This window comes from Colobus angolensis, unplaced genomic scaffold (assembly GCF_000951035.1).
Source record: "Colobus angolensis palliatus isolate OR3802 unplaced genomic scaffold, Cang.pa_1.0 Scaffold386, whole genome shotgun sequence".
Lineage (NCBI taxonomy): Eukaryota > Metazoa > Chordata > Mammalia > Primates > Cercopithecidae > Colobus > Colobus angolensis.
The window spans coordinates 2,240,911-2,260,327 of record NW_012117221.1 but is presented as its reverse complement, the minus strand read 5'-3'; the positions used below and the strand labels follow the sequence as shown (position 1 = coordinate 2,260,327).

The 19,417-nt window shown below is 38.1% G+C and overlaps 1 protein-coding gene across 3 annotated transcripts in view; it reads left to right on the top strand.

Annotated features, from left to right (window-relative positions):
* LPAR1 (lysophosphatidic acid receptor 1) overlaps positions 1–19,417 on the top strand; it is a 172,397-nt gene that overhangs the window by 89,651 nt on the left and 63,329 nt on the right. For all 3 annotated transcript variants that reach the window (XM_011954611.1, XM_011954610.1, XM_011954612.1), the window contains one exon: positions 7,860–8,607. In XM_011954611.1, the coding sequence (XP_011810001.1) occupies positions 7,860–8,607 (748 nt within the window). The remainder of the gene's footprint in view (positions 1–7,859; positions 8,608–19,417) is intronic.

The window sequence follows — 19,417 nt, the reverse complement described above, 5'->3', positions numbered from 1 at the left end:
TGCAGCACACCAACATGGCACAAGTATACATATGTAACAAACCTGCATGTTATGCACATGTACCCTAGAACTTAAAGTATAATAAAAAAAAATATATCATGAAAGTGTATTAAAAATTACCAAGCACATTTTCCATGTCTTTTTAGATGATCATTGGCTTTTTTTCTCTCTTTGAATTTGTTAAAGAGGTTAATTATGTAACCAAATTTTTAAATGTTAAATCATCTTTGCATTCTGGAATAAACCCTATTTAGTCATAAGAAATATATATACATACACACAACCCATTTAGTTATACATACACACACCCTATCTTGTGTGTGTGTGTGTGTATCTTGAAGATACATGTTTTATTTACTTGCATTTTATTTAGAAACTCTCATTTATGGTCTTAGATTAACTCATCATTGATCTTGTTCTTACCCTCCTTGTTTGTTCTTGTAACATAATTCTACTGGCTTCTTATGGGGTAACCAAATAAACTTGGAAAATAAGTAATAGCAAGTAATTTTAGGTAGGCTTCAGAACAAACGGAAGTAGAATGTTGAGCCACAGTAACATGTAAGATGGGAGTGGAGGCAATGGAGAGAAAACATATCAAGGGAAGAGGATTACCTTTAGACTTCTCATCAAGTGTGCATGTTAAAATATTAAGACTAAGCATTAAGGAATAGAAACAGTGTATAACTCTTGAACCAATAGAAGTGGAAAAGGGAGAATGCAGTTAGTTCAGTTTTGTCTTTAATCATTTATTATCTGACATTCTTGGGTCTAATCCTGCTGTGGACTGTTCTGGGGATTCTCACATGTGGCATCCTCCTGTGTTTTTTCACTTTTGGAAGATGAGTTTATATTCAGTGGGGCTGGTTTGAGAGAATCCCATGCGACTGTGTTGAGGTCTCGTCCTCCAGAAAAGTTTGGTGTTCGCTAGTATTAGGCGGTGAGTGGGAGGAGCATGGGGATATCCCAAACTCGGGACTTTGGTTTGTGTTAATTTCTTCTCCTGGGGGTTCTCAGACTTGACGTAGTCTAACTTCAAATCCTAGCCTTGTGTGATTTATGTGACTAGAGTCATGATTTCTTAAGGGACTCTTTATTTATTTATTTTCCAACCTGGAGCCTGAGCTCAACAAAACTTCCTTGTTCTTCCCAATGCAAGTAGGGATATCTTTATTTATTTATTTATTTATTTTTTCTGATCTACACACTTACTGATATGAAGATCTTTGAGGCTGCTAGCTTGATGGGTAGGTCTTAATTCCAGCTCACTGCCTCAGTCAAGCTCAAGGGCTTATCTTGTTTCCCAGTAGTATTAAAGCCCTGTCCCCATGATCTCTGACAGTCTGCTGCCTGGACAGCCTTTCACCTTGGTTTAAGTTCCCTCTTAGCTTAGCAGTGCATCTAAGGACTATTTATTGTACTTTATCCAGTACATCTTAGTGTTTTTAGTGAATTTTTCCATTCCTTCCTCTTAGGACTGACACAGAATTCTCTTTGGAAATCTGGCAAGTATGATGATGTGTACCTTTTCTCAGCATGGTAGACAATGGGCTGTAATAGATAAAAAGTGCTTTTATTCACTTACAATTTATGTGTTCCACAGTTTCTTTTTGCCTATGTGTATATCACATTGATATACATTATTATTTTATAAGAAGTAGCAGTTTATGTACTTTTTCAGATAAACCTCCTAAAATTTACTAGTTGCATATTCTTCAGCAATTTTAAGTATTCTAGTTTAAAATCATTTTTAGTGGATCACAGTATTGTTTTGTGGCCCATTTTCTAGTTCTTGTGACAAAACACCTCACTTTTGAAAATGTCCAATTTCAAGCTCTAAGAAGGGCGAGGACTTTTTTCTTGTTAATAGAGACTTAATGGAATTTAATTAAACTCTATGCTGTCTCTTTTCTGATCTTTTTTTGGAGAAAGAAAATAGGCCTGATTATTTTGAATTTAAGAATAAGAATTTAAAACGTCTTAGAGGTCATCCTTACCTTAATTTACAAATGAGACAACTGAGATTCAGAACAGTTTTGGAACGTACTGAAAAACAAATTAGCTGGTTGAACATGAGAATCAGAAAGAGATCTGCTTAACCAAAGCTACAGATCAGGCTCCCGCCTCAGCTCACTCTGTTGTATTTTAACGGAAGTGGAGGAAGTAAGTTTTTTTGTTTTATATCTTATTACTAGTTCTTTATCAGCAGAGATTACAGTCTCTCAGTAGAGTACATATTTACATTCATATCTAAATACTAAACCACATTGATGTAATTACTAGTATGTGAGTTTATGCCAACTGTTCCTTTTTCCTCTTGGCTAATGCGTATGTAGTTGTCTTTCAAGAGATGAAAGGACACATCAGATGTACTATGAGTGGCTCCATGGCAGGCACTTGGGTGCATTAGTCATACCCCAGAAGGCATAATGCAGTGCCATGCCCAACCTGGTATCCTATTAAGGTTCATGAATGTATGCATGGATGAATGAAGTGCACGGTGAAGGTGAACACCATATGTAACGCTTTAGAATTTAGGCTTGGCAGATTTGTTATAACTTATTTTGAGATCACACAGTAAGGTGAGGTAAATTTCTGAGATTTGGAACATCTACTGTACAGAGCAGCCAGCGAGATCACTTCCCTTGAACCCTATCATCTTAAGATAAAATAATTGGTGGATGAGAAAAGGCCATGAATATGAACTTCTCTTTCAGTTTTGAGGACAACTTATTTTGGGAATAATGCTATCTTATTTAATGTTTTTGTTGCTTGGGCAGGGTAAAATTCTATAACTTCTTATTACAGAGAAGTTTCTAATTATAGTGATTTGGATTTCATAATGAACTTTTTAGAAAAGTACTTATTGAACTTTGTATGATGTATTTTTGTTCTTCCCAAAATTTCTTGCAATAAATATGAGCTACTTTCTAAAGATGAAAAAATCATCTATAATCTCACCTATGTAAATTTTACAAAATTGTCATTCTGTATATTGCTTATGCATTCCTCCTATTTTGCACTCTGTTTTTCTCCAGTAGTACAAAAAGTTGTCATTCTGCTTTAGTGTATTAATTATTCAATTCAGTGGTTTTGAATCAGCATAAACTTGTCACAATTTAAATTGTCTCATTTTTACTTGAGTAATAAGAGAAAATTAATATATTTACATTCTGCTTCCCCATTTCAAGTTTTTATCTGCACAGTAATTTTAATCCCAGATTATTATTAAATTGCTATTTTATTAATAGGTATAGCTTCTTTCAATAATTATTTTTGGTATTTGCTTTAAGTTTTATAACCCTATGAGGAACAATGATTAAGAATCATGTTCTGTGGGTTTTAATGCTTGCTGCCAGGGTCTCGTATTTACTGTATGTGTATATTTGTTTTTTTCTTTTCTCATGAGTTAAATAGTATATATACTTTCTCTACGAAGGAAGTGTAGATGGCATTCTTTCTGAATACTTACATTTCTGTGACTGTTCTTTATTGTCCTCATATGAAAACATCAATGTAGTTGGCTGTGTGTCTCAAAAAATTTCTCTGCATAATGGGTCTGTTTTTTGCAATTCTGATTCTCTCTCTCTTTAGATATTTGACTTGTTATTTATTTTTTCTCTAAATTCTTACAATTTTTCTTTATCATTGAGATCCCAAAATCTCATCAGGATATGCCTACATTTTAGTTGCTTTTAATTAACTTTGTTTTGTAATCTATATAGGTTTAAATCAGTAATCTGAGACCTTTCTTTTCAGGCAATAACTTGTCTTCTGTTTGGAGCTGTGTTTCTTCAGGTTCCTTCTGATCTTTCTTGGATTCCTGGTGCATCTTGAATTTTTTTTCCTGTATGTGCCTTCTTTTCTTTTGTTCTTGTCATCTCTGACTCTTTTCTGAGTATTGAGTGAATTTCTTAAGTCTTCTACCTGCCATTTCAGTTTTCTGTAATTTTTATTCTTCATTTCATTGTCTGCATTGTCATTTTTAATTCAGAAATTGTTTTTCAGTTTGTTCTGATAGGCACAATAATGGCTTCCAAAGAGATCCATTACTTAATCCTCAGAACCTGTGACTACTACCTTGCATAGAGAAAGGGACTTTTCAGATATGTTTCAGTTAAAGATGTTGAGATGCGGAGGTTCTCCTAGATTTTTGGGTGGGCTCAGTGTAATCACAAGGGTCACTGAATGTGGAAGAGTGAGAGAGAAGATTGACTGTCAGTCATGTGAGGAAGACCTGACTAGTCATTACCAGCTTTTGAAGATGACAGGTGACCATGAGCCAAGCCATGTGGGCAGCCTCTAGAAGCTGGAAAAGAAAAGGAAACGGATTCTCCCCTAGAGCTTCTGGAAAGAAACGTAGCCCTGCCCTCTCTGTGATTTTAGTCCCATGAGGCCTATTTTGGACTTCTGACCTCCAGGACTGTAAGATAATAAATTTGTATATTTATGTCACTAAATTTATAGCAATTTGTTAAAGTAGCAATAAAAAACTATTTTTGTGAAGTTTTTACTGATTTATTTTGTCTTCATAATGGCTTGTTCTATTTTCAGTGTTACTATATTAATGAAACACGTTGAGGACACAAATCAGAGATGTCCCATCATTTAATCTTTTCCTCTTTCTATCTCTTCTTTTTTTTCCCCCTCCCATACATCTGCTTCAGTGGAAGGTGATTTCTTCTTTGGTGGGAGATGAGTGGCCACCTCCTTTGATTACATTTTTCCCCGTTATGTTCCATAATTGTTTTTCTGTCATTATAGCACTGACTATCTTACTGGCTTATAGTCCAATCGCAGTTAGATTGGATTCTCTCTGAACCATGTGGGTTTTCTAAGTCTGTCAGCTCCTGAAGAAGTAGGAAAGCCCATTCACACTGCCCTTCTGACTGCCATTGGAGGTACTTTCAGGGTCTCCACTGCTTATTCTTTTGACCTGTTGCTTTCTGCAGACGATAAGAGAGGAGATTTAATTCCTCTCTTTTAATTCCTCTATTGTCATAAAACCAACTGAAATTCCTCTCACTTCTTCTCAAGCATATTATACACTCCCAATTTTTAATTCCTGGTGTATTCTCTACTCTTTCAATATTTAGCTGCTAATTTTCATGAAATACAGAGTTCTTATCCAGAATCCTCTTTGTATAGGATTTTAAATCTGAAATAGACCTTATGTATAAGTTAGTCCAATTTTCTCATTTCACAGATGATAAAACTGAGTTTCAAAAATCATTAAAGTTATGCCATTAAATATGTATGGTTTTTATGGCATTACAGTCAATTGTTGAGAGAAAAAAAATGGCACAGGACAGGGCACTTTTCTCTACCATTAGAGAAAATCTGTCAGTTTTACTCATCTTTGTACATTGTGGCTTAAAGAGATACTTTATACTTTTTAATTTTGCCATCCTTAACTTTATAGTTTTTCCCTGTGGAAAGGGCTAAGAAGCTTCTTATATCTCTGCTTAACTTTGTTGCTACTTGGTGTTCAGAAGTTGGAATGCTGTGAAATAATATATGCTTGATATTTGGTTTAAACCTTTCTTGATTCAGAGAAGGTAAATGGTTATACAGACTAATGAAAAGAACAGACTTTTATATTTGTCTTGACAAAGTTTTAAATATCCTTTGCAGAAAGGAAAGTTGTAAAGTTTAAACATTTTTGGAAATATCTTTAATTTATTAAGGAAATCAATATGTATTTAGCATGTAGTCCATAGAACAGTTGAATACTATACAACAATGAATATAAGCAAGCTAGAATCTCTGCATTTATAGAGTTTCACAGCCTAGTGTAGAGGGGATCAACAAATAATTAAGCAATTATGATACAGTGATTCCCTGGACCAGCAGCGTTAGCATTACTTGGGACCCTACCTCAGATCTACTGAATCAGAAGTTCTTGCGGGGTATGTCAGCAATCAGTGTTTTACAAACTCTCAGGTAATTCTGATACAGGAAACCACTGTTTTCACTGTTGAGAACCAAAGTTGAGAGAGAGAGCGCAACACATTAAATAGAGCTGAACCTGAGGGTTTGGAGTCATTAATATCTTGAGTTGAGGCTAGAGAGGCAGGTAAGTAAGGTCTGATAAGATGATTGAAGAGTTTAGACTTTTATCTAATGTGTGCTCATAAGCCATTAAAACATGTCTAGTGGGGAAACAGCTTGATCAACTTTGTCTTTTTTTTTGGCGATGGAGTCAGGGTCTTGCTTTGTTACTCAGGCTGGAGTGCAGTGGCATGATCTTGGCTCACTGCAACCTCCACCTCCAGGGTTCAAGTGATTCTCCTGCTTCAGCCTCCCAAGTAGCTGGGATTACAGGTGCCCACCACCATGTTAGTAGAGAGGGGGTTTCACCATGTTGACCAGGCTGGTCTTGAACTCCTGACCTCAAGTGATCCACCCACTTTGGCCTCCCAAAGTGCTGGGATTGCAGGTGTAAGCTACCGTGCCCAGGACTGTAATCTCTTTAAGAAGCAGACAAGTAAAGAGATAAATAATTATACAGTGTATTAAGTATAATGTTAGAAGCGTAGTCTAAAAGCTATTGAAGTCTAGATAAGGAAAGAGACTTTAGATGCCTGGGTAAGTCAGAAGACTTAACCACTTAAGTGTTTCACATTGTTCTTGGAAGTTTCAGTGTTTGGTAAACATTTATGTACAACCTATGGATATTCAGTAGAATATTTGATCAAAAATAATGGTTAAAAGTGTCATATGTTTTGGGTAATTTATTAGATGCAAAGCAAAATAAAAATGAAATAGTAGAATGTGAACTGTCTTCAAGATACATTTTTTAATTTTAGAGGTCCCAGGTAAGCTTACAGCTTCAAGAAGAATGACTTACTCTATGTGATGTACAATTTTCTAATTTCTCTTTTGTTACTTATTTTCTAATTTTGTTTAAATATATTATTATATATAATTACATATTATATATAATTATTATATATTATAATATATATTATTCTGTTTTACACTGTCTCAATCCTTTTTAGATTTAAGTGAGAGTATAAATAATAAGCAAATATATTCTTATCAATGATGTTGAAGAATAAGTAAACATGTTATAAAGCATTATCACTCCATACTTTAAAAAATACGCTGTATCTAATCTAAGTATATTTTACTTGTAGAGAATTGTCAAAGGGTCACCTACTCTTTGGAGGTTACGTTGGGTCCTCCAAAAAGAAAAAAATTCTCAAATGTCATAGATTGGTTGACGAGTCCTATTCTGAGGTTAAGGAGTTATGGGAGTAGGCAGCGCTGACCACAGGAATGTTGAGCAGCAAATGCTGGCTTTGGGCAAAAAACCTTTGATGCACAGTGACTTCTTTGAAATGTTCGGAATGATGGTCCTTGTGGGAACCTGCATTACAAAATGTCTATCCCACATAGAACATACTATGTGAGAATAGAAATGGAGAATAATAGGGCAATGATACCCTATCTAGAAACCAACTGTGTTTACAGATTCCCTAAATAACAGATCAAATAGATTTTACTATGGTAAATATCCAATTGCAATGTTCTGCAAAATTTTTGTCTGTCTCATATATTTTGAGCAAGATTTCTTGGCCATGTGGCTTTTCTAGTAGACTTCAATGACATGAAACCACTAAACAGAGACCTTGTCATTTATTTAACTCCAACTGCCTTTAATCTTGAGGACAGTAATATTGTGAGAAACCTTGGGGTTTCAACATAATCACAAGATGGTATGCAGGATCAAATGTTCAAATTATTTGCTTTTGTTTTTCTGTTGCATGTACTATAGAAGTCTTGTGTTGTCTATATAAGCTTTAAATTTGGACCTGTGGCTTCTTTTTCATCATCTTTTCTCCTTTTTCTTTTAGTTCACAGCCATGAATGAACCACAGTGCTTCTACAACGAATCCATTGCCTTCTTTTATAACCGAAGTGGAAAGCATCTTGCCACAGAATGGAACACAGTCAGCAAGCTGGTGATGGGACTTGGAATCACTGTTTGTATCTTCATCATGTTGGCCAACCTACTGGTCATGGTGGCAATCTATGTCAACCGCCGCTTCCATTTTCCTATTTATTACCTAATGGCTAATCTGGCTGCTGCAGACTTCTTTGCTGGGTTGGCCTACTTCTATCTCATGTTCAACACAGGACCCAATACTCGGAGGCTGACTGTTAGCACATGGCTCCTTCGTCAGGGCCTCATTGACACCAGCCTGACGGCATCTGTGGCCAACTTACTGGCTATTGCAATTGAGAGGCACATTACGGTTTTCCGCATGCAGCTCCACACACGGATGAGCAACCGGCGGGTAGTGGTGGTCATTGTGGTCATCTGGACTATGGCCATCGTTATGGGTGCTATACCTAGTGTGGGCTGGAACTGTATCTGTGATATTGAAAATTGTTCCAACATGGCACCCCTCTACAGCGACTCTTACTTAGTCTTCTGGGCCATTTTCAACTTGGTGACCTTTGTGGTAATGGTGGTTCTCTATGCTCACATCTTTGGCTATGTTCGCCAGAGGACTATGAGAATGTCTCGGCATAGTTCTGGACCCCGGCGGAATCGGGATACCATGATGAGTCTTCTGAAGACTGTGGTCATTGTGCTTGGTAAGTTTTGTCTTGACTGTAACTTACCTTATAGATTCTCAATGACTTAACATAAACCACATTTTTTTTTTTGTGACAGAGGTAACCAACAGTATGAATATTCACCAGGTATATATGCAGGAATCACAAGGGGATGAGGCACCTTTTTATTAAATGTCAGCTTATGAGTCTTTCTAAAATTATAGAATTAGTGTTAGGGAAACATGGGTCTCAGTGGTGCAGTATAAATGATGATGATGTAAAAATGTCATTGAAGAGTTTGGCTATCTAATATTGAAAATACTAGAAATACCAATCAAACTCGTTTTGTTTTTCTTACAGCCTAAATTGTGAAACTTTTGCATTGTAGTTTCTGTATTACGTATTTTCAGACAGAAAGTGCTTTCATAGAATATGAATATGCTTCCATGTATAGTTATTTTTATTAGTCTATTCTGTAATTGTTACTACATTATAGGTAAGTATATCAAAGTTTTGTATAGATTTACTGAACAAAACAGATTGGAATTAATGATATTCTCTGACCGTCATCTTCATGAAAACTTCCTTCTTTTCTATTAATTTTCTATTTGTAGTAATGGAGGTTAATCCTTATTTCAAGGTGAAGAGCAAGATTTGTAGAGTCAAATACCTTCTGCTTTTAAATAAGCATTGTTTTTCTTGGATGAAAAATTCATAGTAGTGATCAAGAGGAACATATTTATTCACTTATGTGTGTAGAAGGTAGTTAAAGAGCACCTACTATGTTCTGGGCTCTGTGCTAGCTCCTGGAGGTATACCCATGAAAAGGACAGATACAGACATTTCCTTTGGAGCTTTCCTTTGGAGTGAGAATTTTTTAAAATAATTACCCAGTGGAATTACACATTCTCCATAGACTGTATTCAGGTTAACATTTGATCACATTAAAAAATCTTTTTTGAAAACCTTTTATCATTTCATCTTTCCCTATGGAAATTGAAAAAAAAAAAATTTTATCACCTCCTCTTTCCCCGCAGAAATCCAGTGGGAAGTTCCTGTAATTCTCTGTGCTCCAATTTGTATAGCATTTTTGAGTGAATGTAACATGGGATTATGTGGTTCCTCTGAAACTTTGGGAGTGACCTTAATTTTAGTCACTGAAAGGAGACAGGGTCCTAATGATCATTATATAAAGTAGCATTCAGATTGATGCATAGGTCTCATCTGTTTTGGTTAGGGTGAATGCATCATGGACATCATTTTCAGCTATACTCATTGTTGACTGTCTTGTAGACCCGTGAGAATAGCAACTAAGCCTTGGGATCACTGACACACCTAAAACCCTGCCTCACTAACTGAAACACGGAGGACCCCGTCACCTCAGATATGAGATTGTCTTATTTCATCCAATGAAAATTAGTAGTAGAACTACAAAAATGATTTCTCTGTATGTTTATTAACAGGACCTTAAGCACACCTGTGTCACAAGGCCGTATTTTCCATAATGTGGATGAAACACATCTTCGTTTACCATGGATGCTATTTTTGTATGAAATAAAACATGAGACATTAAATAACATGAGACCTTTTTTCTGTATTGACTCAAATGTTTATTTGCTGATGATCTAAATGTTGGTTGACATTTTTTATATGCGTGAACTTTTTCTATTACGAAAAGGGCTACTCATAGTTCACAGAATTGCCAGCAGCAAATGACTACTGAACTTGGACTATTAACTTGCCAAGTTCTTGTTTTAATTTTGACCTTTCTATAATATCTTGTGTATTCCAGTGTGCAAAGTACTGAATGATTGACATACTTTTGTGCCTCATTGGGTTGTTTTTCATGTTGAAATAATAATTTTGAGGCTGTAGGAGCTAGTGTTTCAGTGTACATCTGCCCTAAATGCCTCTTTCTCATGCCCAACTACTACCACTACACAACCACTAACTTTAAAATAACAGAAATAATGTTTAAACTAGTATACTCCACAAAGATAGAATGCAGTTGACATCTCTGGAATAAAGAGCATGATTTCTAAAGCTGTGGGATGGAAGAAGTTTTAGAACATGGAAAACCCCATCACAGTGATAGGTGAAGGTATTTGGTGAAGAAAGATGGGAATATGATTGTGATAGGGGAAGCAGAAATTAAATGGACCATAGCCTTTTTGAGAAAAGTGGCAAGAATAAGAGAATGGGCAGGATGTGGGCAGGGAGTGGTTGGAAAGCTTAGAATAGGGAAGTCGCAATCTTTACAGATGTTTTTCAAGGCGTGGTGCCTAATGCCATTCCTACAATGTGCTCCCCTATTTGAATTGTAAGTGTCCATCCTTAGATAGGCGTGGTAACATGGGAGACATGGGTTGGTCTTGTCGTAGTGTAGGCAAACCCCAAAATTGGGGCTCAGCCTGGAAGAGTTCTTGGCTCTGCCTAGGAAAGAATTCAAGAGTGAGCCAACAGGGAAAGAAAGCAAGTTTGTTACGGTAACAGTGTACAGCAAAATGACTGCTCCATAGGCAGAGCAGGGCTATCTCATAGGCAGGGTAGCACAGAGCAGCACTAATGGATTGCTGGCTAGTTATATTTGTACCCATTCTTTTTTCTTTTTCTTTGAGACAGGATCTTGCTGTATCACCCAGGCTGGAGTGCAGTGGCATGATCTTGGCTCATTGTAGCCTGGACCTCCTAGGCTCAAGCAGTCCTCCCACCCAGCCTCTCAATTAGCTGAGACTACAGGTGCATACCACCACACCCAGCTACCCAGATTTTTTTTCTTTTTTTTTTAGAGATGGGGTTTTGTCATGTTGCCCAGGCTGGTCTTGAGCTCCTGGGTTCAAGTGATCTTCCTGCCTTGGCCTCCCAAAATCCTGGGATTGCAGGCATAAGCCACCATGCCTGGGCCCCCACTCTTAATGATAAATGTAATTAAACAGGTTATTCATGAACTTCCTAGAAAAGGGGTGGGGAATTCCTGAAACCATGTAAGGTTAACTTCCAAGTCATTGCCATTGCATTTGTAAACCGTCATGGTGCTGGTAGGAATGTTTAATGCATATGTATTATGATTCCTGGTCCTTGCTGGTTTGGGTTGGTTTCTTTGCTACGTCCTGTTTTGATCAGCAGGTTGTGAAAACAAGTCCTGCTGATCTCCCACTTCAGTAGGAACAAGAATTCTGGTCTACTCGAAGTTCTTCTCTTTGTAAATTAGTCCATTGATAATTCTGGTTATTTTACCTTAGTTTGTGCACATTTGGTTTTTAATATTTTTCTTCACTGCCAGATTGCCAGGTGTGTAAGGGCAGGCAAGATTGTAATGATTTGTTGTCTGTTTTCTCCACATTGCCACATTGCCTGTCATGGCTATCTGGTAGTCAATGAATGCCGAGGAAATGCATGTGATGACAAAACCAAGTTTCTGTGCCTTCAAAACTGAAGACCAGAACCATAGTGAATTCATTACAGTAAATGCCACTTTATTCAACGATGTGGGAGCCAAACCTAGTGACACCTTTATGTTCCATGCCTTCAAAATACAACAGCCTGGAAGATGCCTGGCTACAATGGGTGCTCAGTAAATAATATGTTTGTTTTACTTCCATTTATTCTGGGAATGATTACTCAGTTTCCATTTTAACTTCATCAAAATGATCCCTGGGTTTTAGACCTATTCAGCCTTCATGATCAAGAGAAGAATTTGTTGGTCAGCAACTGACTTCCTGTGAGTCACCTTATATTAAAATAAAGGCATCTTTGAGATTAATGATGGACAATATCAATGGCTGATTTTTAAGCATAATCTTGTATTAAGCTGCTTTTGAGTGAGTACTGGATCTTAATAATTATTTTTAGTTGTGAAATACTTACCTGGCATAAATCAGGTGCTACCTTAGAAATTAGTATTTGTAAATTACAACCCTATGGAATATAGGTACTGTTACTGATTTGTTATCCTTATTTTCCAGATGATAAAAACTGAGGTAAGGAGAGGTTAGGTAACTCTCCCACAGCCACACAGCTAGTAAGTATAGGAACAGGGATTCAAGGTCAGGAGCTGGGATTCAAGGTTGGGCACTTGGGTTTCAGAGCCCGAGTGTTTTTCCCCTCCATGTTATTCTACTTCCCTTTAATCAAAACAACTAGCAGTACATGCTGTATTTAGTTATAACATTTGAACAGCCAGCAGTGTGCTATTAAATTGAAACGCTGTGATCTCATTTGTTTCTGTTGAAACTGCCTAACTTTGCTGCCTGGGCAGGGAAGGCTTTTAAGGGAGCAATCTTTTCTTCCTTTTGCCTCTGATGACTCTCATTTCATCCACCCTTTTGCACTGTTTGGTGTTGCATTAGCACTAACTGATGGCTTCTGATTGAGGGAGGATTTTGTTCAAGGTATAGTTAACTTGAAGGTTCATTGCCCTAGCATGAAGTCATGTTATCCCTCCCTAGGCTTGAAGTCTCCCTACTTGACATTTTACCAAGAATTCCTTCTGAGTCGGTTCCACTATTGAGTCAGAGTGGCAGTCAAGATGTTCTTCCTTATTTGACCACGGCATGTCTTGAATTATAAGTCCTTTCCTTTCTGGCTGTATTCTTTGTGATGACACTTCTGTCTGGGAAACTTAGAAAGGAGGAAATCCAGAATTTGAAGAGAGAAAATCATGGTGAAGATGTGGAGGTTTTTACATCTGAGTCCTGGGGAGAGACATAAAGTAAAATGAATCCAGGTGTGACTTACTTCTTTGGAGAAGAAGAGGGATACACTGTTTTTCTAGTTTGATCTGTTCTGGTTGGAAACTATTACCATGGAAATCAAATTACTCCTTATGTCTGTCTTACTCTGTGCTAGGGTCAGTACGCAGCCCTACTCTTCCTGTGTTATTTATAATCTTACATCAAGGAGTTACATTTCCTTCATTTTATGTTGAGGGAACTGATTAGGATAGGATAAATAACTTGTCTAAGATCATTCTTTTTGTAAGTGGCAGAACTGGAAATCAGCTTTCAGATTCTTGTAGACCATGCCTTTTGACCACAGGACACTGACTCTTCACATACCATGGTGACTGTCACCAGTGGTGACGAAAGTGGCGGGAGTCAGATAAGTTTAAGACCATTGTTTTCTTGTTCACTCTGATGAAAGATTTAATTTGGCTAGTATCCTGTTAGCAAATCTATATGTGCTTTTCTTTTCAGTTTACTCCAGTGAACATGTTGTTGAGTGCTAATTGTGTACTAAGGGATAAAAGAAAAAATTCTTTACAGAGCTTATGATGTAGTAGAGGAGACTAAAAAAGAGCTGCAAAGCACTCAGGTTCATGTGCTAGTAGAGGTATGGGCAGCAAGTGATGATGACAAGTGGAGGGATGGGAGGGACTCCCAGAGGAGGCAATCTTGAGCTGAGTCTTGCTGGATGTAGAGGATCTTGCCTTACTGTAGCACTGGGTGGAGGAGAAGGTGACCAGTTCATGAGCAATGATGATCACCTTTGAGGAACTGAAAGTAGTCAGGTGTGATTAGCATCTAGTGGATATGCCGGATGGAGTTTTGACAAGAGAGTCAAAACCTTTGTAACATACTAAGAAGTTTGAGCTTCTGTCTGTGGGAGATGGGAGATAGTGAAGGGTCCCCTAAGATCAAATGAACACCAATTCCTTATAGGCAGCATCCTCACATAATGTATCATCCAAACTGAGACACTTTTGGGAGCGAAAACAGGCACTAACTGTTGGGAATCTGGGATAACAGGAGTAAATCAAGACTGTTTAGGGCAACCTAGGATGTATGTTCACCCTCCTCTGAGGCTCTGCTCTGTTTGTTCTTTTTTTGGTTTAGAGACAGGGTTTCAACCTGTTACCCAGACTGGTCTTGAACACGTGAGCTCGAGTGATCTGCCCACCTCAGCCTCCCAAAGTGTTGAGATTACAGGTGTGAGCCACCATGCCCAGCCAATATTTTTTCTAGGTTCTCTTTCAGCTTTTCAAATGTAGCTTTCAACACTGGACTTGTATTACTGCGTATAATTGGTAAAGCTTTTTTTTTTTTTCTTTTTTTGGCTGGAGTCGGTCCAGATTTACAATTCTTAGAACTTGAAAGGATCCCTAAAAATTACATCATTCAACTCCTACATCTTACAGATGAGGAGACTGAGACCCCCAGGTTAATTGAGAACTTCAGATCTTAGTTAGCTCATGATCCAAGGCAGGATCCAGGTTTCCTGACTTCCACTAAGGTGCTGTTTTTACTGCCCCTGCCTTGTTCAGTCCCATCCACACTTTCCATCTTCATCTTTTTTGGGAACTTCAGCCATGTATTTATGTGGCTAGCCAGGATTAGGTGTAAACATTGTGGCTGTGAAGGTAACTGGTTCTCACAGAAAGAGTTTCCTTGAATAGGTCTTCTTATAACCAATTGGTAATCTCCCTCCCTAATGAAACCTTGAAAAAAGTCATCTGAAACCGAATTGCTTGTATATTATTAGCATCACATATAGTAGCTTTTCACATATATTAGCATCCTGTTAGCTTCCTTTACAACAGCATTATATTACTATTTTTCATTCCACTTGGTTTTTATATTAAGCTTGTGCTCTCTCTCTCTCTCCCCTCTCTCTCTCTCTCTCTCTCTCTCTCTCTGTGTGTGTGTGTGTTCACTTATATTCACTAAGACAGGGCACCTCTGGAATCTACTCTTTGACAAGAACTATCTGGATGATTCTGGGCAAGTTACTTTCCCTGTGTGTTAATTTTTTCTGTAGAATGAAGTTGACCAATTTGATTTCCAAGATCACTTAGAACTCTATTTATTCTATAAATAAAATTATAAGGACAGTAACTACTGTGGATCAACCATGTAGAGCTTTCTAGAGAAAAACTTGAAAGGGGATTAGGACAAACATAAGAGACTATGATTCTTCTTTGTATAAACGATGCATCCCACCTTCTTTTTAATTTTTTAAGGCTAGTCAAGTAGAATAGTGGGAGTGGAGAAAGAACAAAGAAATCTGTAATTGGTTATGATCAATTAGTTGTACACCTCCCTGCACTCGGACCAGCCATTACCTTCTCTAATAATAAGCTTTTAGATGCACTATCCCCCATTAAAGGGAGTGGTGAGTGTATAAAGGATCCTCTCAAAGAGATGAATCTGGGGGCTTTGCTTTCCTGTGGAGAGCCATGTGGCAGGAAGGGAAGACTTCCCAATTGGTCCTGTTGCTAGGGGCAGGGAGTGGACACAGAGTCTCTTATTCCCTGGCCACAGGTGACCAGCTACACATTCTGTTACTCTGAAGAGGAACTAAAGCTACCACAAGTCTCCTCAGGTCCCAGTGGCATCCCTGTAAAGGCCTCTTTGAGGAAGAACCTGAGAGAATATCCATGAGAGCCTCCATTGTTTGGCCAGCCACTAGGCATGGGTGGTGGCCAGGAGACAGTCCTTGCAAAAGTCCCACAGTGCTTCCCAGACCCCACACCCTGGGCTTGGGTCAAAACAGAAAACAACTTTCAAACACCAGTTCTTTATACGCTTTTGTTGCCCATCTCCATTCAAATATTTTTTCTCAGAAGAAACGTTTAAACAGAAACAGAAACCAAAAATACCACATGAACCTAACAGAGTTCCTTTTGAAGTGTGGACAGAGGAACCAGAACATGAAGCTCTTATTTTAGGTCTTTTGAGAGTGATTCAGGCCTTGTCTGGCTGAGACTCTTGTTCATCCAAATATGAATGTTGGAAAGTCATTTACTTTTCCTTGTCATTAAAGGTAATAAATGATGCAAAGATTTCTTAAGTGTGGTGACCACTGAGAATCACTGTTGCCTAGGGATTGAGAGTTTAAATTTGCAGTAAGATAGGCCAGAGTTTGAAGTTCAAATCCTGGCTCCTCACTTACGAGTTCCATAATCCCGAATAAACTGACTTAACCTCTCTGAGTCTTGGTTTCAGAATTAATAAAGTAAGAATCGTAGGACCTTCCTTAAATGGTTGTGAGCATTAGATGAACTGATTTATGTAAAGCACATACATGTGGCTTACAGAAAACACTTAATGGTAGCAAGTATTATCACTCTTAGGTTGTGTCCTCATGAGCATTCCCCTTCTTTTTCTTTCTCTTTCTTTTTTTTTTTTTTGACACAACCACATCCATTCACATCTACCTACACACCACGTCCACATATAATTTGATGTTTGAGAGGGTGCTTCATTTCTATGATGTAGTATGAAATTACTGTTGTGTTCCAGCAACTGTTGGCTCAAATTATACTCTGCAAATTTTTATCCCGAATGAATGGCCTTTGCTTTTACTGCAGCTTTGCCTACACCCTACTCGTTGAGCCTCAGCCCTGTGTATGAAAAATCCTGTTAGCATCACAGGAAATGCTAATAGTTTTGACCTGCTAACTCTTCAGAGATGGTTAAATGGTGTTGACTATTAAAAAGAACTTTGGAATGGAACAGGCCACTTTGTCAATATAAGAAAGTCATGAGCTCCTTCAGATGGATCTGCAGTACTTAAGGCACAGCTGAAAACCCAGGTATCATCTAGGGCAGTGGTCCCCAACCTTTTTGGCCCCAGGGATCAGTTTCATGGAAGACAGTTTTTCCATAGATGGGTTGGAGGAGAGGGGATGGTTTTGGGGTGAAAATGTTCCACCTCGGATTGTCAGGCATTAGTTAGATTCTCATAAGAAGCACGCAGTCTAGATCCCTCACATCTGCAAATCACAATAGGGTTCACACTCCTATGAGAATCGAATGCCACCACTGATCTGACAGGAGGCAGAGCTCAAGCAGTAATGCTTGCTCATCTGCTGCTCACCTCCTACTGTGCGGCCAGATTCCTAATAGGCCATTGACTGGTACTGGTCCTTGACCTGGGGGTTTTGAACCCCTGATCTAGGGCACCATTCTGTTGTTCTATCTCCTTTTGATCAACAGTGAAGGGCCATGTCTGGCATGTATAGAAGAAATGGCAAATGGTTGGGGTCATGACACTTGATTGCTGTTGTCTAGCCAGTCCTAACTTCACAGTGTGACCACCTAGGAATCCTTTAGTCTGGGATTCATCGTCATTTACTTAGGAAGAAACTGATATTTATTAATAGCTCCTAATCTCTCACTGCTACCTCATAAATCTCTGTGAAGAATCATCATGGCTGTTCTATGATGCTAGGGCTTTAATCCTACTTTCCAGCACCTAGAATAGGGCCTGGCACTCTAGATATTTGTTGAATGACTACATGAAATATACCTCTTGTTTTGGATTGGGAGTTTTACAGGTTGCCTAGTTACAACAGTAATATACCCAGGTATCCGAAAATTCAATGAGATTTAATAATGGGTCCCATTCAAAGGGATATTTGCCGTAAGGTCATTGTAATGAAGCAGCTATAACTCCTGCCTCTCAGGACTTTTTTTAAGGCTAAGTTCCAGTGCAAACTTTTTGATAATAGTTTACTTTGTCAGCAAACATGCATTGAAGTCTTCTAGAACCTCTGTTAATGAGGATGACTGCAAAGATCAACAAAAATATGTATACTGCTTTCAAGAAGCTCTCATTATAGTAGATGACAGATAATTTAAATAAGTGCAATATAATATGGTAAATAAATACAATATAATATGATAAAATAGGCAAAGTGCTATATGAATGCTGTATTTCACTGGGCAGTGTCTGGAAAAGACTTCAAGATGAAATTGATGTTGGAATTTCATCTTAGATGGTGTATAGAAGTTTTCCAAGTAAGCCTAGGCAAATGAATTATTTCTATTAGATATTCTTCATACCTTGAATTGAATGAAATAGTCAATTACCTTTCTTATATTGTAATTAGTATGTCACTTAGCTATGACAATAACCCTTGTTAGGCATGTACATTTTGTATAAATCCTTAGAGTGGAAAGGGAAGCTTCCGGAATTGTCAGGCAATATTTACTTATAACTTTTTGACTGCATTTTGCACTGGCATAATATTTACTTTTTTTTTTTTGGGGATGGAATTTCGCTCTTGTTGCCCAGGCCGGAGTGCAGTGACGCGATCTCGGCTCACCACAACCTCCACCTCCCGGGTTCAAGCAATTCTTCTGCCTCAGCCTCCCGAGTAGCTGGGACTATAGGCATGTGCCATCACACCAAACTGATTTTGTATTTTTAGTAGAGATGGGGTTTCTCTATGTTGGTCAGGCTGGTCTCAAACTCCAACCTCAGGTGATCTGCCCACCTTGACCTCCCAAAGTACTGGGATTACAGGTATGAGCCACTGAGCCCAGCCCAATATTCACTTTTTAAATTGACTAGAGATAGCAATTTGACATCATCAGACTGGTTATGAAGTAAATGAGTTTTGAATGGTTACTGACGTATAAGGAAAGGGATTCATTTTTTTTTTTTCTTTTTTCTTTTTTTTTTTTTTTTGAGACAGAGTTTTGCTCTTGTTGCCCAGGCTGGAGTGCAATGGCGTGATCTACACCTCACTGCAACCTCCACCTCCTGGGTTCAAGCGATTCTCCTGCCTCAGTCTCCCAAGCAGCTGGGATTATAGGCTACTACATCCAGCTAATTTTTTGTATTTTTAGTAGAGACAGGGTTTCTCCATTTTGGTTACGGTAGTCTCAAACTCCCAACCTCGGGTGATCCACCCGCCTTGGCCTCCCAAAGTGCTGGGATTACAGGTGTGAGCCACTGCGTCCGGCGGAAAGGGATTCATTTCTATATGTCAAAATAACATCCTATGGAGAAGAAGGGATTGACAGCGACATGTATGTGTTTCAGGATCTGAAAGATCATTGCCAGAAGTTGACACCTATACCTGAAGCATAATGGTAATATAATTTTCTATGGTATTTTACAG